Source organism: Pieris napi, chromosome Z (genome assembly GCF_905475465.1).
Source record: "Pieris napi chromosome Z, ilPieNapi1.2, whole genome shotgun sequence".
NCBI lineage: Eukaryota > Metazoa > Arthropoda > Insecta > Lepidoptera > Pieridae > Pieris > Pieris napi.
The window spans coordinates 5880726-5903862 of NC_062259.1; the positions used below are offsets into that span (position 1 = coordinate 5880726).

Consider the following 23137-nt stretch of genomic DNA (forward strand, 5'->3'; position numbering starts at 1 on the left):
AGATGACGCATTCACGAAGTTGTTTACTAGTGGTTTTTGTATGAATTTAATCATGAGTGCTTTGTGAAATTTTCTTGAACTCTAAAATTTTTATTTTCGCTGAATTTATCAAACAAAATACAGCAGGTAATAATGTTTAGTATTTTTTTTTATGTTGTCCTGGAATTTACGTTAGTTTTCATATAGAAGAGCGATAAATGAAGATTTTGTATTTTCTACATAGTTTCGGCTGCCGGAGGAGAATCAACGCTTGCAACGATTTTTCTCAACGTTCTATTGTACCGTAAACCTTGGAGGGTTTATGGGGACGATTGTGACACCAATGTTAAGACGCAGTATCATGTGTTTTGGTGATGATACCTGCTATGCCCTTGGATTTGGCTTTCCTTCCTTGCTTGTCCTCATATCTATTGGTTGGCTTTTAATTATATTACTCAATATTTCAACTTAATGCTAAGGTAAATTGTAATGAAAGGCAATTTCACATATTTCTATAGCATAATGTCTCTACTTTAGAGGAGCATCGCGGCTGATGCTTCGTCTATTTATTTGGATGAGCGAGCTATTCAAGAGATTTGCGGTCAGTCTATAGTCCTTTTGACGTATGTTTAGGGAGTCGGACATTTTGATTAAGGCAACACAGTACAGTTATGTTTATCTTAATTAGTAAAATTTTCTCTTTATGAGGAAAATTATTTTTATTAGGGTGGTTGTTGGACATACCTCCACTAAATCCAGGACGTAATAGAGTAGGCATAGACCGAAAGTACCAATAAACATGTAAATTAAGCGAGAGGTATATCAGGAACGTGGCAAGAGGAGATCATGGATCCAGTGACGTAGCAAAGGGTCCGCACCGGCAATCGCTAGCATAAATTTTTTTTGATCCATGTCCTTTATCATATAAAAAAAAAGCGTTATGTCGTACGGTATTCTACTGTGGGGTGCTGCTGCAGAGGTTCAATCCATATTTGTGCTGCAAAAGCGGGCTGTTCGGGGTATTTGTTGTGTTTCTCCGAGGAAGTCGGTACGGAATAAGTTTAAAGAATTAAATATTGTGACACTATCTGGTCAATATATTCTTGAAGCCTTGTTGTATGTCCAAAAAAATATAAACGATTTTAAAACAAATGGTGACTTTCACCAGTATAATACGCGAAATAGAACTAATCTGAGTTTACGACTAACCAGGCTCCAAAAGATAAACCACTCCTTATATGGAAATTGTATTAGTTTTTACAAAAAACTCCCAAGCGAAATTAGAGAATTATCACTAAATAAATTCAAAGTCCTCGTTAAACGAAAATTAATCAATAAAGCTTTTTATAAATTTGAGGAATACTTAAATGATCCTAATCCTTGAGATTTATTTGCTCCAGTTCAAACAATTTGGCGATTAAAAAGAGTGGCGGAAAGTTTCTTGCCAGTACTTCTTACCCGCTCTACGCCCTTGACTTGCGACTGGTAGTAAATGTAAATTAACAATTAATTTAACTTCTTTATGACGATTCATAAGTGTACTTGTTTACCTATATGAATAAAGATATTTTGAGTTAGAGTTTGAGTTATTGCTTTTTGCTTTCGATGGGGTAACACTACCAACTTCTACCCGGTGTAGAAGGTAGCTACGCCACTGCATGGATTTCCCATGGTCTCCAACCCTTTCGGGAAAATGTTTAATAAATATTTAAATAAAATATTTTTTCGCTAGGATTAAGGTGCATGGCATTTTACACTTATAAAACACCCATGATAGACATAAGTGTATCTTTACGAAGGCTAGATAAATGAGCATAATATAAAATAAACCTTTCTTTTATAGTGACGTTCGTTGCTGGGAAGCCATGGTATAGAATAAAAAAGCCGCGAGATGCAATAACCTTCAGGTTTCTAGCTTGTACATGGGTGAGTAGCTTTTGTATGTACTATGTGCATATTTTGGAATTACCCTCTTATTCCGAAAAAACAATTAGGTAAAACCACATTTTATAATTTTAAGTAGTTAGTTCAACTGTGCATTTAGAGAAACGAAAAGAGAAGTCAGTGATTTTGTTTAAACAGAAATTAGCCTTTGTTAAGACGTCGAATTCGGGGTAATTTATTGCAATTTTCCTACGAAATACGGAAAATTGAGGATGAGACGAAAAGTTCATTCATAGAAAATAACGTTGGCACAGCCAAGCTTCGAACGCACGACCTAAAGTTGCATTATTTACCACTTAACATTGCTCAAATATTCCATATTTATTAAAAAACTGCTTTATCACAAATGGTCCAACACGTTGAAAGATACAGACAATAAAAGGTGCACAGATATTCTACTTTTTAAATCTAACTTTGAGAAATCACGTTCAACCATATTACGTAGTGTTTACAAAGTTTGATTACATTCACGTATGTACACGAAATAATATCAACACAGCGCTCCAGCTGAGCATAGGATTTATAAAGTTTACGTTAACTCGATTATACGAAACCTATTTACCTAATAACATTTCACTAACAATGTAATCCACTGTAATCTATCTGCCCAACTCTTCTCTGTGTCTGATGACCACAAATATTGATTTACACATTTGAGATGACACTGGAAGAGTGACATTTTACTCAGCAACGTCCTACAATCTCTTGGTTGTCGTACCAAAGCGGTATCGAGAGACTTTAAAAGTTCAAAAGCTGTTAATAACTATCGGCCCGGTCCGATATTCAACTAATCCGAGGCAATACTTCACCCTAAGCGTATAGTCGTTCGAAAACGCCTGTTTTATAACTAGTTGAGATTCAATTAATCAAAATCCAAATACAATCATTATAAACCTCTCCAAACTAATACAAATCTATTGTCAACGTAATTGGCTTAAGAAACAATAATTCAAGTGGTTAATTAACAGGAATGAGTAATTTAGTTTACAACTATATTATGTATATAACGCCTCTATTGATAGAATCGAAGTTCGAGACTACAATCTAGAGGTAACTATTTATCGACACGCAACATTCAATTGAGATTAGGTACCAATTAAATGTAATATAAGAAAAGCTGATCAGAGCAGATCAATCATTTATCACCAAGAGTTGTTAAATACTAGGATTTAATAGTACTAGATATTACTGAAATATTCGTTATAATATATCCTGCGGTACCAGTGAGAGATTAAATTCTGTATCGAGATTTAGTGCTAATTATGACCTCCGCATTCAATAGATACGCTTTTGAAAGCGCTTAGTCTCGACCCTAATTCTCACTTTTAGTGATCAACAACCAAGTGCGCAATCATTTTCATAAATAAATATTAAACTATGATTTAGTATCGACAATAGTGTCAGAAATATAATGACTGTTATTATTATTTAGAGGCCCGCAATGCCCCCATTGCGGGCCCGTTTCTCACTGTTAGTTTTTTAAAATACGCCTAACTCACAAAAATATTTTGTCTGAACCCAGTACACAACAGTAATACACAACATTGTATAAAATTGTGGTCATAATTTGCAAATTTTATGCTAAGGAATACAATATATAAAACATGATTAATATAAAGCCTGTTTATGATAACGTTAACATTTTTCATACAATATTTAGTTTACTATTCTATTCGAACGATGCATTCTTTTCAACTACACGGGCTTCCGTGTAGAAATACGAACACAAAGCGCTTTATATGTTTTCCATAATATCGTTTCTTTTCTATAACGCTATTCAATTTAATATATTGTTCCCGATAGTTTACAGATTCTACGTTTTATAAATTTTACGTTCTTATATATTTATATTGTTGAACTTGAACAGATTAAATAGACACTAGGTGTCCCGGCGAACTTCGTTCCGCCTGTCAAAGAATGTCCTGTTACTTATGATTTTATGAATGTAATACAACGAATACAAAATAAATATTAAGTTCACTACTATCACATAATTGCAATACCCAACGTATAATGTGCCTTGATCTGTTGTATATTTAAGTAGTATGATATATTTTCCTTAGTTTACACAATTATATTTAGATATTTGACAACCAAAACATATGTCCTTTTTCATTACTGACATTATAATACGTTTTTAAAATATAAATTACGCCATTATCCGAATGTTGTGGTTAGTTGTTCTGGTATTCGAGTAAAGACAAATACAACATAACAAAACCTATGAAAATCGGTCCCAACGATCGATCAGCCTCTGCTTTTCAAACAATTATTGTTGCTTCCGAAACTGAACTCTGGGCGCTCCGTTCCGTTCACTCGCTATGCGTTAGATAGGGAAGCGTTATAAGGTGTGTAATATATTATTATTACGCTTCAAACATAAATAATTTCCTTAAGTTCCTTTTATATTTTAAAATCTCCTAGCCCTGTACCTCCCCCTGTAATTTTCTTTTTTCAAGAAATAATTTCTCTATGGTGCCTTTATCCTTGTAACAATTGTGGCCTAAATATATTATAATATAATAAAAAACTTATTGGTCACATTCAAATATTATTAATGTTCGGTTAACGGTGAGGCGTCGTAGCGTTAGGTCGCATCTATCATTTCATTGTGATTTGAGCAATCGGTTGTACATCAATCAATTCCTATGTATACATGTACAACAGGAATATATACCTGTTCTATTGAGAAAGAAATACAATGAGGTTTTTGTTACTAAAAAATGCTGTAAAACCATTTCTTTTTTTTAATTCGGAACTAGAAATACAGGTTGTTGGAAACAATTTTGCGTTTATACTGTTAGCTTTTTAATTTAAAGTTTGGAGTCCATTCGACCACGTATGTGTGGAAGCTGAATCAGCGGGACAGTTTTATAATTGAGCTTAAAATTTTTGAAATGTGTAAGTATTTAATCGTGTTTTTATAAAAGAGACAAAAGGTTCACTATATGTAGTGATATTAGTGAATTTAAAGTAGTGTGTGTGTGTGATATTGCCATGTTTCCCGCCACCCATTGTCACACACATTATCATACAGGTTCGCCGTCCTTGCCTTTGGCCTTTTAAGAATTTAAAGAAGTGTGTGTGTGATATTGCCATGTTTCCCGCCACCCATTGTCACACACATAATCATACAGGTTCGCCGTCCTTGCCTTTGGCCTTTTAAGAATTATACTCTTATATTAAAAAACTAATCTCTATTGCTTAGGAAATACTTAGCAGCTGATTCCATATAATGTTGGTGCGCGGCAATATAAGTCTTACAAACTCTCAGTTGGATAACAACAGACACCAAAGTGGTTCACGTGGAATTTCGTATTTTACCTCGAAATCTGACGATCATGTAAATCTTGAAACAATTGACACAATTGTTTAGTCTTTTGTTTTACATTCCCTTGTCACTTGACTACTAGAGGTTCGAAAATAAAGTCCCCGGCTTAAGCTTAGGTTTCCTAGAAATGCGGTGCCGTTAACTAACGGCCGTCATTTTACGGTTGTTAATAACGGCCGCGTTTAACGGCAACATAATGCTTAAAAACATCATTTTCGCTCGTCGTTTCCACTTTTCCACACATTGTATTAATTAATTCTCATTTAATTAATTGAGGAAAAGTTCGTAGGCTGACATTGATTTTTAGTAAGCCCTAACCTTCAAAAGACACGTGTATAAACTTGAAACTGTGGTACTATTAGTTTGTAAGATAGTATTTTTAGTGAAGGAACTTTTGTTTGTTTAAAGAAATGGATAAAAAGGAATTTGTTTTTGGCGAAAATAAATTCTAATGAAACCAAGGCTTGGCTTGATAAAGATTATTAGAGGCGAAATGGGCAGCATGTAGCTTTTACGAACACAATCATGTAAAAAATATAAAACTTTCTATCTGACCTATAATATTTTAGAAGGATTTAAATGCATTATTCTTTTGTTTACCCTCTGAACGTATGTTTTAATCTAGCTTTAATCTTCGTTGCACATCGTAACATCAAATGAAACATAATCCTTACGTTAAAAGCCCGTTTCTATTCATTTCTCGTAATTAGAAATTTTGGTTTGTATAGCTGAACAGGTCTGGCTTTGCTAACTTCGTAATTTATATAATATTTAATCATGTGCATATTTAAGAAGTAATAATTCTATCTTAGACCAGTGCCGATAATTTTTGAAACCAAAAAAAATTACAGTAGGATGAAACCCATTAGAAAAGCAGGGGAATATGATCAAAATGAAAGGAAAAATAAATTACGGTCGATCTGAGGTCGGGAAGGGGTAGGGGGGGGAGTTTTAAGGGTAAAAAACGGTTTATCTCGATTTCCGGCAAAACTAAAAGTCCTATCGAAGAAAGTTAAATAGCAAAGTTGTAGGCAATAAAAAGATATATAACTTTTGTATTTGCAGATTTTTCACATAACCTCAAAATTTAGGTGAAAAATTCAAAAAACCAATTTTTTGGTTTTTTATTTCTATCTTTTACAAAAATTTATTTTTTTAAACGAAATTTGGTGAAAACTTACCTTATTATGTCCCAAATATACTGTAATTTATTTAATTAAAAATATTTAATTTTTCACCTTATTTTGAATTAATATCGAAAAAACATCCTAATTTTCAATCGAAAATTCTGACGTCAAAATTTCAGCTTTTTTTAAAAAGTTGATGTGCTTTCAGTGCGTTGAAATCTCTACTTTCCTATGGTAAAAGAAGTAGGGAAGGGGATGACGGGTCTGGGCGTTACTGCATACGATTTTTTGCATTTTCTGAGAAGATTTACTATGGTAATATATATATATTTTTTTACCATAGGAAAGTAGAGATTTCAACGCACTGAAAGCACATAAACTTTTTGAAAAAAGCTGAAATTTTGACGTCAGAATTTTCGATTGAAAATTAGGATGTTTTTTCGATATTAATTCAAAATAAGGTAAAAAAATAAATATTTTAATCAAATAAATTACAGTATATTTGGGATATATTAAGGCAAGTTTTTACCAAATTTCGTTTTTAAAAAAATAAATTTTTGTAAAAGATAGAAAGAAAAAACCAAAAAGTTGGTTTTTGAATTTTTCACCTAAATTTGGAGGTTATGTGAAAAATCTGCAAATACAAAAGTTGTAGATCTTTTTATTGCCTACAACTTTGCCATTTAACTTTCTTCGATAGGACTTTTAGTTTTGCCGGAAATCGAGATAAACCGTTTTTTACCCTTAAAACTCCCCCCCCACCCCTTCCCGACCTCAGATCGACCGTAATTTATTTTTCCTTTCATTTTGATCATATTCCCCTCCTTTTCTAATGGGTTTCATCCTACTGTAATTTTTTTCACTTTTTATTTATTTTAAAGGCTATCTGCACTGGTCTATCTGTGTATCATAATATAATGCTATGAGGCTTCTCTTAAAAATTACGTACATAATCTCATTTGAGAGCGTAACTGAAAAAATGTTCTGATCGAAGGAACACTTAAAATTTATACTGCTAGGGATTTTAAAGTAAGAATTAAATAATGTTTATCTCAATATACAATATATTAGGTTGGGGAAAAAGTCTTTTCGCATTATACGTAGTCGGTCCCAAAGTTCTGTCACAAATAGAAATAATGATAAAAACAAAAGTACTTATCAGTTTTTAATGAATGATATATCAATTCATAGTACATTAATTAAGGAATAGAAATAGCATAAAATTATTCGAAATGACCTCCCTTATTTTTAATACTGGCCCTTAAGCCCCGCGGCCAGTCGTCTATCGCAGCACGCACCATATTCATGTCGATTTCAGTGACTGATTTATTTAAATATGACGTCAGACTCTCCAAATTTTTAAGTGGTATAGCACAGACCTTCCTCTATAAGACCTGCCAAATTTTTTAGTCCAAAGGATTAAGGTCCGGACTGGAGGAAGGCCAATCCACATGTCTAATTAAGCCGATGTTTTGACGCTCAAACCAGGCTTGAGTGGGCTTAACTGTTTGTGAAGACGCAGAGTCCTGCTGGAACACGAAGTGATGTCCCGAAAATAGCGTGCTGGGCAGGTCTTTGACAAGCCGATCCAAAACCTTCTCTTGGTACACTTTTGCACTGGTTTTGACCCCCTTTTCTCAAAAATGAACGTCATTTGGCCCGTAATAGGACACTCCCAATCAGACCATTACTGATGATGGATGATGTCCATGTTGCACCGTTGGAACTTTATTTACAGCTTCTTCAGAACTCCTGGCGTACACTCTATCATTCTGTTTATTGTACTTCTCTTCAAAATCGAAATTTTTTTCGACCGTAAAGAAGATATCACGGTGTCGGTTTTTCGCGTACCGCTTCAACAACACCCGCGATCTCTTAAGCCTTATTGGTTTTAGACGAGCATTAAATGAGTGCCCACTTTTTTTTGGTATGCGCTCGTAGACCAAGATCTTCATTTAAAACCTTTTTTACTATTTTCCTATTGACACCCATCTGCAAAGCCATCAACTTCTGTTTTCGGACAGGATTTCTTGCTATCCGCGCCTTGATAACTTTGATTACTGCTGGTGTTCTTGCGGAGCGTGGCCAGCCAGTTTTTTTCTTGTCCTCAACACAGGAGACTTCATTGTACCTATCAATAGTACGACACACAAACCTGAGCGTTATATTCAAACTTTTGAGCAACTTGAAAATGGTACTCGGCGAGTGCCAACAGCGGTGCAACGCAATAACAGCTATTCCGTTTTCTTTCAATGTCCACTCCATCGTGAAAAATTACGGAAAGTGATTGTTTTTTTCTTTTAAAACAATAGTCAAACATTCAAAAATATAATGCAATATTTTTTTTATAAAATCATGTTCGAAATTTAAAAATAATGTGACAGTGACAGAACTTTGGGACCAACTACGTACTATGTATGAACTTGTAATAAAATTTCTTTGGCTATACTATATGTATTTGCCTGTTTTTGTTATCATTGAAAGTTGAGATTTTAAAGAAGATAATTCATTTTAAAGAAAATTTTTTTATTTATTTTTCGTACCGTCAAGATAATTGAATCTATTGAAGAAATTCGATACATTTTAAAATTTTACTACAAAAAAGGTAAAAATGCAACGCAGGCCGCGAAAAAAATTTGCGATGTTTATGGACTTAGTGCAGTGTCTGTGAGAGTAGCACAAATTTGGTTTAAACTTTTTTCAATTTTTTTTTGACCATCGATTCTGAACTCTACTGCGAAACACTGATGAGATTAAAGCAAGGACTTGAGAGAAAGGGAACGGAATAAATCAACAGAAGGGGTGTGGTTTTTCATCAAGATAACGCTAGACCTCACACATCTTTAGCCACTCAGCAAAAATTATATAATAATAATAATTATACATATTTCTACTATACATACACATGTCACTGAACTGCTCTGTATGCGTTTGGGTAGAGCCCTGGATGGTTTAGATTCACAAATCGACCCGGCAGATGGCACTACAGTCGGTACTTTCAGACTTGGTTTAATATCCTGATCGCTTGAAATATCATGCATGACAACGTCTGTGGGGTCCGCTAGTTAGTATGTATTTTCTATCGACGGTTCTCATATTTGTTAAAACAAAAGAAATATTTTCATAGTTTGACATTATTGGATCAAATCAAAAAGTGTTGAAGTGTTGTTAATTATTGATTATTTATTAATATTATCTACACACGTAGACATTTTAATATATTACCAGTTAGTAAATGTTATTATAAGGTAGCGGAATTAATACTGTTACGATATTCATGAAATCAACGCAAAAGCTTGTTGCGACAGGAAATGGTGAAACTAGCTCGAGTAATTAGCGAGATCCTTGATTTATTTTTTATACTGAGCCAAAAAAGTCTTACTAATGAAACATTTTACCGGGAAATAACTGATCTCCTAGTTACATTTTCCTTGTGTTTTCATTAACACGATTTTACAGAAAAAACATTGCATTAAGATTTGTATTTAATTAACCACCTACGTACATTTTACCTTACAAACATTTTTAATTAAACAGAGTGATAAAATTCAAGATGTTATTTTATTTTAGAGACAAATTCTTTTAAAATACAATATTGACTTAATTAACACTAACGAGTATTTTTGTTTAATTTGCTAATTATTAAGTTCAATTAACATCGTCTAAATTATTTATACTGTATTATAGAATATACCAATATACTATTGATTTATTAAAATGCATTCATGCCTGATTGGGCGTGTTCTGGGTTTAAACAACCAAACGGTTTCGTACCGAAAGTTGATTGCCAAATTTTTGTATGAAGAAGTACATTAAAGTTCCTTATATAAATGTCATTTCAAAAAGTAAGATGTATATACGAGTATATGTGTGCGAGTATATAAAATAATTTTCCGTGAGACACTGTAGTTGATGTAAATGTAATAAAGTATGTTATAATATGTACGAATTACGATACAAATAATATAAGAATTGACTTTGACTAATAATGTAAAATGTAAAATTCCTTAAGTCAAATTAGTGCGCCATTGTGTGTGGCAGAACATGCGAACTTACGATTGTACCTTACACATTTTTGTACCATATTCTTGCAATAAAGAAATTATTATTATAACATACAAGGCATCAGAGGCATTTACACCTAAAAATTATTAGTAAAATAAATATACATCCATGTTCCATTGTGACTTCCGAAATCGCCATATTGTTTATATGTTACTGTAAAAGCTTGAACTACGGTTAATCTTAAGATTTAAGTGTAAGTCTTAGGATTTACCGACATGAGTTGGTAAATGTAAGTATTTCTGAAAATATGATGATTTTTTCGAGCTTTTACCATTCGAATTCAGTATATGCTAGGTTTTACCACTGTCAGCTGGTAGATGTTGGTTTTAGGAATAAAACAATGAGTAATTCTTAATTATTTACTTTAATGAACTATTAGACAAAACAGGTACATAGTATTATGAAGGTATCATATGATAGTAATAAGTACAAACTAATACCAACTTACTTAAATTATTTTGTAAAAACACATAACGTATATCTCTGAATATCTCACCTACATATACCTACAGGTACCTAAAAAAAACCTTTCACTTGTTACAACACGGATTGCTATTGTGGCATTTAGAATTACAAAGTAATCCTGATGATCTGCAGGGGCATTTTTTTGTATTTCAACATTTACCGTGCCATTAATGTAAATCCTAAGATTTACAACGGAATGGTGGTAAGAGTTCGAATCGCAAACCTTTTGGGACATTTACCATTAGGAATTGGTAGATCTTAGGTTTTACTGGAATATCTTAGGATTTACTGCAGTTCGAGCTTTTACAGTAACATATATACCAATTCGACTTAGGGTCCTTCAAGGAAAGAACATAAGTACTATTTCTTAGCCTCTGGCAATATGAGGTAACACTTAACATCAGGTGAGCCTCCTGCACGTTTGCCTCCTGTTACATAAAAAAAATACATATAATTTTTTAACCACTAAAATTTAGTCCCGGTTTCGCAGTGCTGTCAAATTTATTTAATTATATATTTTAGTAGTTTAGTTATAGTTAGACATACGGTATCGATAACTTTCTTATAGATATTGATGTCTTCTATAAAACTGTGATTTATCACTTAGAACTATTTCCAATAGTTTTCACAGCTTACGCGAAATAGTTTTTGATGCATTTTTCCACAACTTGAATTACATTATCGAAGTATTCGGATACTTGAAACTATTTAGTTTATTTAGTTATATCGTATCAGTAGTTTTGAAACCTATATGAAAAAAAAAAACAATCAAATCATATATAGATACATATGTAATATTAGTGTAGATACCCTTCGCTACGGATACTCAAAGTATCTTTTCATATCGTTGCTATCTATGTGAGTATGTGCCTACTGAGAAAACGAAAAGGGCTAGACGGCTTTCCAACTAGTGGCGTATTATATATGTTGTGTCCAGTTATAAAATGAATTGAATCTAAATTTGTAATAGCTAATTTATATTTGAAATTGTTATAGTACGCATTAAAGAAGCGCCTCCAACATGACAGGAAGACAGATGGCCCGCCTCCGGAACACTGGCTGGACTTTTCCGTCTCAAAATATGGACGTAAACTCGTTGAAGATATGAAAGTTGTGTGTTCCATACTCTATCTATACATACCCGTTCCAATATTCTGGTCCCTCTTTGATCAACAGGTTTGTTTATTTTTAATATTCGTTGTAAATTGTTGCAAATCGAAAATAAATTTTTGAAGTCCTGAATATCATATTTATATATACTTTTAGGATATTTTTTTTTAAATATATATAAACATACACTTAGCATAAAGCACTGAGCTTCTAGGTTAAATTCGCAGCAAAACGATATAACTTACGGCTCGTAGGCACAGAAAGCTTCATGCATAAAATTATAAATAAAAGGAATGCCCCATGGGCTATTGATAAATTAACATAAAATAAAACAAATTTGATTAATGTTATATGTAATAATTATAAAAAAAAACCTTTACAATGTATGTGTGTCTCAAGTTGGAAACTGACCAAAGTTACGAGGTGTAATGTAGCATTCGCATCGAGCGTGTTACGCATCGAGCATGTTACGCTGTGTTCTAAAATTGGCGTAACATGCTTGTCAAAACTCTGTGCTCCACTTTCGCCGCCAGTGTTCACGAGATGTGATAGTGATAATGTTGATATCTTTCATTCTATTTAATTATTGTTTCATCCAAATTAAGAAGAAGAAAAAATGTTACTGGACATAAAACTTATTTAAAAACACAGGCGTATGAGGTGGTTTGTTATTGATTGCAATATTAAAAACCAAATGATTACTGGACAGTATAAAAACTTTGTACGCAGGTCTCGATTTTGAAGAACTGTTGAATTTAATTGGACCAAAAGTACTTAAAAAAGACACAATTTATAGAAAATCATAATCATGATCACTCGCGACGTGCGATGCGTAATTACTGAACCGCGTAATAGTCAAAGGATTCGCCAAAAAACCGACAGCCGGGTGGAGCACTCAAAGCGAGCAACGAGCGGCTCGTTGCTCGCTGGTTTCCCCGTAACACGGCGTACTGACTGCACGAATTCTCGCTGTGTAACATTACAATACATGTTACATTACACCTCGTAACGTTGGTCAGTTCCCACCTTAATATTATTAGGACTAAAGTAATGCTATTGTCCTATTATGGAGACTAATAAGAGTTTTAAAATGTACCCGTACTACGTAAAAGCCGTGTTGAACATGTTCCATAAATTTTCTTACAACGCTACGTGATATTTTCAGCAAAATGTTTTGATATTTGGCATAACATGAAAGGATAAAAGTTAACTCTTCAGTACACTTTGGAATAGTAAGCGTTTAGTTTAAACATATTTTATGTATTCAGTTCAAACAACTCCAGTTGCATTAATTAATTCTGCTCGCCACTCTACCCAATCCATATTTCGAGAGCCGATACAGTTTGCATCTTTTTGTGCGCAAAGAATGAAACAACCGATTGTATCAGCTACCTAGACACGGTACTTCATGTGTATTCAATAGTGTTGAGAATTAGTCTAGGATTTATTTTGTATTGGTAAAAGTAATAAGGCTCTCTCGTACACAATTTTAACAAAAACCCGGATTTAATTCGTATAATTGAATATTTGTATAATTTTATTAAAATTCATTAAAGCGGCAAAAATATGACTTAGCACATTTTTTCTATTTCAATTTCTAAATCTTTTTGGGTATTAATAACTTGCATCATATTAGGGTTTTTATGTTGCCTTTGCGCACATACAAAGGAAGTCTATTGGTGCACAGCCAGGGATCGAACCTACGACCTCAGGGATGAGAGTCGCACGCTGAAGCCACTAGGCCAACACTGCTAAATATTAGAGATTATAAAAATACCCAACGCGGCCAGCGTTATAAAATTTTAAGAATTTCTTTGATAGCTCCACGATCTGGTTATAAAATCATGATGAACATTGGACATGGGATGAACCACTTGGGAGGCCTTTCAAATAAAAAGAAACTAAACGAAGCTTTCAAAATCTGTACGTACTCTAAAGCGATGTGTTTCCTCTAGGGTTCCCGTTGGACGTTTCAAGCTTCGAGGCTGCGAAGTGAGCTGTTTGGGGTAGCTCTAATGCCTGATCAGTTGCAAGTCATGAATCCTGCAATGGTGCTTTTTATGATACCAGTGTGCCCTGGTGGAGCATGGCCGCTCTTACCCGATCTTCAACCGCTACACAAAATGTTTCTTGGTGGGATACTTGCTTCTTTGGCTTTCGTCGCAGCTGGCATTCTGCAGATCGGTATTGAGGTAGGACAACTAATAATAAGAAATACATTTCTTTTTACTCCTACTCAGAACCCTATCACAATATTGTCGTGTTTGTTATATGCAAAATGTATAGTCGTAATATAGTTTGAACCCAGTCAAGATTATTTAGGACAAACTTGCAGTTTGATTATCTTTCCGAAGTCCATTATCAAGTTTCAACACGTACGACATAGACATAATAACTAATTTTCAATAGCGATCAACTCTTCAAGTACCAGGGCACCAGCAAACCGGACTGGTTTTATTGAATACACTGGCATGCCCCATAGAGGTTGCGGTTAGAGGTGAAGGTATAGCACCAGTCGAGGAGCAGGGAACAGCTCTCATGACTCCTCTTGAAAGCCAACGGTTTTTTATATCAGCCAGTTGCCCCCTGGACTGTGCTGGAAGGATCATGAAACGACATATGATTACAGCACAGCTTAATACGGCGCCTGAAGTGGTTAGTGCTGTTTTATGAGTCGTAGAGTTACAGACCGAAGTTGCCAAAGAACTCCGCTGCTAAGAGTATTAATGCTTGCTTTACCTAGACATTAATATTGATTTAAGAGCTGGCAGTAAATGCTAATTTAGAACCTTTTATTACCGTTCATAAGTGAACATTTAGTATAAATTATATTTTGATTTCAATAACAAATAATATAGTACAAGTTAGGAATAGCACGCACGCGTGATTTTTGTCACCGAGACTCACTCATAACAAGTGGATATGTATGGAGCTGGGAGGGATATGCGCGCATGTTACGACGTGACAACTTGGTGACATTTATGTACGCCGTCCAGCGAACAAGCCTATGACGAAACTGTCACCGCGCCGTTCGGTTTTCATGTTGTGCGCGCACGAGGTACAAAATTGTCACTCTCAGCATCGTTCGTTCGCATTTGCCTTCCGATTCTCGACTTTGGTGCACGCAAAATAGCGTCATCATCTACATGACATCGTTATTGAAAAAATAAAAAAGAGACCAGCACTCTATGATAAAAAACTGAAAGACTAGTCTGACATTAATTTGAAAATTCAAGCATGGGAAGAGAACATAGGGTAGAACTTTCCACTTAGTAGCCTGTGACTCCAAAGGCATTGTACCCAGTATTCTTTTCGCTTCTTTTTTTCTTCTGAGTCTGATGAGATCACAGACAACGTTTCTTCGAAATCCATATCGGCAAAGGACGCTTCGATTTCGAAAAAGTTTTGTCACTGTCACCCTTTGTGAGCGCACTCCACTTTAGAAACATGACGTGACAATGGCAAAAACTTTAATGTAACGGTGACAAAAGTAACCCGTGCGCGCTTAGCCTTATATATACTTCGCTAATATGAAAGCGAAAACCAAGACTTATAAAGGTCGCGTCAAATTTGTTTTGATTTATAAATTTTATAAACATCACTCAGTCCCATGAAGTCTAGAACTCTATTCGTACTAGAAAATGGAACAACTGGGTTATAATTGTGTACTTTCAGTTTATGCCTATTATAGTGGGACAAAACTCTGACGACGAAATTTCTTTATATTTCATGGATCCGAATCCTTTCATGAAATCTTTAACGGGGAAACCCAAATTAAAGTAAGTAGTTTTTTAATATACTAAACATATTTTTTATTAACTTTAATTGGGAAGGTTGAGGGTAGCCGCGGTCAGAACTCATTGTGTCTTGTCATTTTAGGAGATTAGATAAATTAGGAGGGATTATAGATATTGGACGAGGAGTGAGAGGGCACACAGATACCTAAAAGAAGATGGAAATAGAAACTTCTTTAAATGTTCTGAATCTTCTTCAATCTGTTCTTTAAAAATCTGAATTAAATCATTATTATTATTAACTATATAATTATTGAAATTGTTTTCTTCTATGGCAGTGGGTATTGCACGTGTCTATACTAGCTGTATCATACGATTACGTTGAATATGGCTATTGAATACAAAATTTAGGTAATAAACATTCAGTGTAAGCCGACCACTGGCCTGCCACCGACAGCAGCCTGGGGTAAAATTATCAATACATTTATAATGAACGTATAATTGTAACGATCCAAAGATTTTGAATTCATATAAATGTAGGCTTTTAGTGAATAAATAATTTGGTTCGCTTTAAAATACTCGAGAAATGGGCAGAGATCTTCTCACAGTTTTGCATAAAATATTGTAAGACTTAATTATTATAATTCTAAGATATAGATAGATTTGTAAATATTTTGCAATTATTTTTAATTTCGAATTTAAAATTCTTCCAAATTATCTCCTGAACTTTCCCCCTTATTCGAACATAACTTTAAATTTAAATTTTCTAACCGATACATTCAAAATTTTAAATGTTTTACTGGCTATATTCTCTCATGAATTGAAAGACGCAATTATTATGTTTGTAAGACAGCTATTAGGACGAGCATCTTCACACTTAAAAATTTCGTTATTTGTATTCGGGTTATCAGAGAAAAAAATATGTAAACTTAGGTCTCTTAAACTTGAAAGACGTTAATCGATAAATTTGGTTTACGCGATAAAATACAATTAAAAAATCTTAGTTCGACCATATAAAACATGTCGATACGGTTTGTATTGTGTGTTAATACATTTATTTTGCTTACAAGGGTGGTGTACATAGGTGACTGCGGTCCAAATAAAAATGTCTCAATTTCTGTGGAAACAGAGAAACAACTCAGCGATATTTACTACGTCTCTAACACTCCAATTGACCACATCGGAGAATCCGCTTACATGTGCTTACAGCCCGGGAAGTAAGTGTTTAATGTTTCAAGCTTAGTGTTCTAGTGCTTTTTAGATTAAAACGTACCAGGTATTTACATTAACTCAAATGTACATTTAATAAAGATTTGTGTATTCTGTTTATTTTTGTAAGAATTATGTTAAATTATTTAAATAGGTATTGGGCTAGTGCGCATATCACAAATATAATTATGCACGATATTTGTAAAAACTGTATGACCCCTTTTGTCTTGTTGAAATTAAATCATATTACAGTATTTAAAGAACTATTTATTCGTCTTTTTCTGTCCACATTAATTGGGTAGCGAAAAGAAATGAACCTACCAAACCGATGTTGTTGAAGTTATACTTCTTTAGGCGCGTTATGAAAAATTGATGAGAGTGAAATTTTACGATGCGCGCGCACCGTGACACAAAATTATTATCAGTATGAAGTTGCCCACTAACGAATTCTTTTTAAACCAGCTGGGCGCCGAGCGTGCGCGAGCGAGATGGTAATAATACAATCTACAAGTAAAAAGAAATAGAATATGCGTGAAGTTAGCAGCTATGCCAAGAATTTTGAATGACCATATAAATGACACAATTTTAAACAAATAAAGGAGTTTTAATAATTTTTTCAAAGAAATTTAGCAATGCTTTTTCATAAAGACCTATTGTTACTTAGTTAAAAGGTTTTGAAACATACCTAGTTATTAAATTGAATGAATAATATAATAAAATAATACATAATTATTATTATTAATATTAATGAACAATTGAATAAAATACTAAATATTAAATATTACTTATTAAATTATTAACGTTAAATATTTATTATTAATTATTTAATATTTAAAAAAAATAAAGAAAGCTAAAGCAGTATAACTTCTTACGCGCGTACATAAGTACACGCACCCTTTTTTTTTATAAAGGAACCAACAGATTCCATGTGGTATTTTGAAATCTCCGTTCATTGTTTCATCGATATTGATCTAGCTTCCTCGACCTCGAATCATCGCAATTACAATCTATAATTAGTAATAGGATCTAGTCTACTTAGTTGGATTCTGATAATGTTAATTAGCCGCTGATATCATGAGCATGCAAGCGGTAAATTACGCGGACGGTGACCAAGAGATGGATTGTTACCTCGACGTTTCCTTATTGTCGGTTACTTGATGCCTTGGGCATCGAGTCTCAATCCCGGAGTGCAAACAATGATTGACCGAAACGAAAATCGACCTTCGTCGCGGGTGACATTTCACCATTGGGGCAGGGACGTATGTCGGAGACTTAGGTGGTAATGGTGCCACAGCAATTTGCCTAGAAATTCATTATAGAGGTTCAAGCCAAGATTACACGACGGGGCATCCTTGATCTTATTGAGTCTACGTTGGCCCCCTCGTCGAGTGACGGGTTATGGCAAATGGTCCTTCCATAAGCATCACAGTTCGTTCGAATAAACTTGGGTGTAGGATATTTGTCATCAAATCAATTTAATTTTTGCTAAATAAAGTCAAATCTATTATTCATATAAGTGCTTTAAAGAACTAATATTCAAAGAGAGAGTTTATAAACTTTTACATTTACAACAAAGGTATCCCGAAATTTACAGGATAAGATAATTTCCTGTCTTATTGGTTATAACTTTCGCTTCTCTGTACGTCTGCTCCTTCTAATAGCGTTAATTATTTGTTTTGTTAAGTGATCTACAGACAAACAAGATATGTATTAAAATTCAGTTGTTCATATTTTCGGCGAAATTGTTGTAATGCTAAAATTCATAAACCATCAGGTTCAGATGGCACGCGAAAAGTGCTGGTGGTGAGGTGACAGGTTCCGGTGAGGGTTATCTTCGCCCTGGTGGTGTTTACGTTCTATGCCTGCGCGAGAGACTTGGTCGATTGGACGCAGCGGTGCTGCATTCACCGAATCCACCAAACGAACTTCACCTTGCATGGATAGTACCTCAATATCTTCTTATATCAATTGCGGAAATTATGTTTGCGGTTTCTGGACTTGAGTTTTCATTTACCCAGGTAATAGGTATATAAGAAAATATATTTTTATTGTTGATTTGTTTTTTTCAAAGACAGTGGTATCTGTAACTCTTAACACCGACTACTGAAGATAACATCAGCGCTGTGCGAGGCATGATAGAGGAAGATAAGAGAGTGACCTATCAGCAGATACGGGCAAGTCTATGCATTAGTATGAGTCAAGTTCAAAAAATATTACACGAACATTTAGGCGTCAGGAAGCTTTGTACCAGATGGATTCCCCGACGACCAGAAACACCTTCGCATGGACTGGCGTCGCCAAATGTTAGATAAGTTCAATGGCAGTGACTCAAATGCTGTATTTGACATCATCACGGGTGATGAAAGCTGGATATATTAGCCATAGATTGATATTTTTGATAGATTGATAGATTGATAGATTTTTGTACCGCTTATTTAATTAATTAATTAAATTTGTCGGGAGCGCAATTGTGATCGCTATTAGATGTCAGACAGCCGGCGAGGTCCAATTCAAATCTGGGCTAATAAAATCCCAATTTTATAGCGAATAATAATCGATCGTTTATACACTATAAAACATGTTTCTGTTCTAATTATATAGACTTAGACATTTTTTTAAATCTGTCTATTAGTGTCTGTTTGAAGCGCAGCAACACCAAACATTCCTGCGGTTAATGAAATCATCTAGAAACTACTTCCTTAAATTCATGAATTTAACTAAGAATCGGAAAATATGGCTTCAATACGGCAGAATATGGTCACGTGATTTGCTAGCAAATGATCAACGTATGCGTTCATGTATAATAGTAACACTATATTCGAGTTATATTCAGCCTTTGATGTGCAAGGGCTACGCTGTCTGGTTTTAACTAGATAGCCTTTACGATTCAGTGGCCATGAATGACATGCTGAGATCAGATATTCGTCATAGTGTAATAACACGAATGAATGAATGAATGATATGAATAGCCTAACATTCATTTGGTTACGATTCATGATTAATTACATTTTTTTCATACATAACGGCCTCTCAAACAATTTATACCGTAATGTCACGTAATTTGATAGGTCCGTTGTCTTTGAAAAGTACGCAATGTTTCATAAAGTACTTATGATAATTCTCCTTTACATTTCTTTATCATGTATTGTATTGTATTTCCAGCTTAAGTGTATTGTAGGAAAACAGGCCATCAGCAATTACTCGAAATGTCCATATCATTTGATGTACTTGTGTAACAATACGAGTATATACACATATACAATTATTTTGGGAGCAATTTACTTAATTCTATAATCAGATGAATCTTAGTGAATCCAGTCAGTCTAGGAAACCCTAAAATGAGATATCCCTATCTATGAAACAGACAGAGACAGCTCTCTTCCTCGCCGCATGTGTAAACTTACTTGAAACTTAAAAGTTTTTTCAGGCGCCAAAATGTATGAAGACCATCACCATCGCAGCTTGGTACATGTCCGTTGCTATTGGAAATCTTATCGTGATTTTAGTTGCGCAAATTAAGATCTTCGATTCACGAGTGAGTGATTTGGGTTAATAAAATTCATCAACTGGTCTTGAATAAATTAACTTAACGCAAATATATTGTCTGGGATTTGGGAATCGAAACCATGACCATGACCATGTGTGTTAAAAATAAGAAGTCAATAACTTTCAAATAATTTTTTTTCATGCACTTCCCGAGTTTAAAGAAAATACATTTTTTTTAAATATGAATTAAGCAATTTAGTAAAGTAGTAGTAAAACAGACTTCTTTAATAGAAATTTATTTTAGAAATATCAATACTTTCTAAAAAAACTTAATCTTTAGCTAAACAATAAATAAAGAATGTGTGAAAACTATAGTAATTTTCTTTCAGGCTAAAGAATTTTTCGCCTATGCCGGTATACTTACGATTGCTATGCTAGTGTTTTTTAAAATGTCTCAAGGCTATTGTACTCGAACAATGGAGGGTGACGGTTCATCGACGGAAAGCCACCCCTTGCTACGTCATCATTCTAGGGTGCGAAATTTTTCAATATAACAACACTGTGTAGCGTCGTAAATTTATGTCTGCACAGAAGTACATCTTTATACTTATACACGTTCAGAGTTGGAATCTCAAAAGAGCCTGCACAAGTCTGCATTTATTCTTTGTGAACTATTTTTTCAAAAGGTTTTATAAAACAAAATAAAAATCCCGGTCACATTTCCGTCTTGATAAAGTTTATCTAGAAAAGCAGTCTCTTGGAATACTTTTAAATCAAAATTTCTGTAATACTCGACATGGGCTTTTAATTTAACTCAAAGCAAAATGGCATTAAAAGCACGGCTTTCTTGTACGTGTACTTTGAGTCTAGTTAAAAAACGAGTCGATAAATATTTACAGGTTATATCCGTACATTCATTATCAACAAGAACAAGGACGTATAGTAGACCGGAAAGCAGCGAAGCTTCGTGTATAGGACTAATGGAGAAGCAGAAAACAAAAGCTTGGCCTCCTCATGCCTTTGTTAATTTAGCTACACCAAGTACAAGTGATCTTAAAGCTACGACTCTAGCTAAGTAACTGTTACTTGATAAATTGTAAGAAATTTTCAACGAATAAAACGATTTCAAATTTAAGAACAACGCGGTGAAAATCCCATTCTAAGCAAATCTTATTTTCCAGTTCCCTATTTTGTAAAAGTCAATCATCAAGTTTACAGTTCAGTGAGTCGTTTTCACGCGTTTACACGAAATTCCAGAGCTGCACTAGAAAATCGCCCGACTGGTCGGCATTCGATAAAGTGCATGAACATGGTAAAGAATGTCCTTTGGTATGCACCCTTAGCACGCGCTATACCTTTTCCCACGTATACGTTATAAAGATATCTTTGACAACTTGTTAGATTTTTACTGAATGTTCTTTCGCCCATGGCAATGAGGCGTTAATTAAAGTTTTCTATAGAAAAGCTAGCGGACCCGGAACACGTACGTGTTTACACACGCACGCAATTTAGGGATATGTATGCTAGGAAGCGACTCTATTTAATTAGCATACTCCCATTTTAAAAAGAAACACATTTATGATTGAATTTTATAGACAACATATATATAATATATATATATATATATGTGTATAAAATGTGTAATATATATATATATATATTATATATATACATGTATATAATATATGTATGCCACGTGGCATACATATTTATATACATATATATAAATATGAATGCCATACATTTACGTATATGTTGTTTCATGATCAAATTCGCGATTTGTTTATCGTTATTTCTCACTTAAAAATTAAAAATAAATTGGTTAAATCTAATCACCTACTTGATTGCCTGCCTCTATTCTGAAGAGGTTTCGACGCTCTATTAGTGTCTAATTTACATGTAAATTTATCACTTTGCTTGAGCTAATATACGGTTTTATTTGACTCAGAGGGAAACTGATCGTTCTGGTATTTATTTTGATAAAATAATAAAAAGATTACGAATAATTCTCAGATAAAATACTATGTTTAAATGTAGATAGAAGGCAAAATCACCATGGGTCGAAGATGTAATTTAGTAACAACGCTGCAGTGGAAATAAATTGGTGGTCACAGTTTAAGGGTCCAATTAGCAATGGCAAATCCACAATATGGGATCCGGGCTTCCTCCAATATAGTGTAGTTAATTCGCGCAATAATTTTTGCAAGCCTGACGAAAATTATGACGTATAGGGTGGATTTTTACATATAAGATTTAAAGGGCAGGTAAGAAACAAATAATAAATAATGTATTATTTTCGAACAATAGTCCGTGCCATCCAGGTACCTAATTGTCGAGGTGTTGGTGTTCGTATAATATCGTCTCGTCGGACCAAGTATCGTAGAATCGATAAAGTGAATTTAGATTTTGGACTCAGCTACGGTGAACTTTTTTATTTTAAGGTTTTGGTGGAAGGGAAACAAGTCAACGTTCCCATTGTTCATATCTCTTTGTACACACTTTTCGCATGAAATATTTAGAAAATGTAATAGTTTATTAGATTTTATTATTTATATAAATAATATAATAGTTTATTAATGCAATTTTATGAATACTAAACGTTCTAAATGTAAAATGTTAAGACGCATGACTTTGTTGTTATTAGATGTTTTTATAGAGTAAATGAATTTCAATAAGAAAGTGTTTTA

General features: G+C 33.9%; 1 protein-coding gene across 1 annotated transcript; it reads left to right on the forward strand.

Moving 5' to 3' along the window:
- The first annotated feature begins 218 nt into the window (after positions 1-218).
- LOC125062497 (solute carrier family 15 member 1-like) lies at positions 219-22042 on the forward strand. Its single transcript, XM_047668480.1, has 11 exons — positions 219-413; positions 1823-1905; positions 11908-12087; positions 13977-14213; positions 14431-14676; positions 15697-15800; positions 16826-16972; positions 18739-18982; positions 20392-20499; positions 20840-20983; positions 21350-22042. The coding sequence occupies exons 1-11, from the start codon at positions 302-304 to the stop codon at positions 21527-21529; spliced, it is 1785 nt and encodes a 594-aa protein (XP_047524436.1). The 5' UTR covers positions 219-301; the 3' UTR covers positions 21530-22042.
- Positions 22043-23137: the final 1095 nt, after the last annotated feature.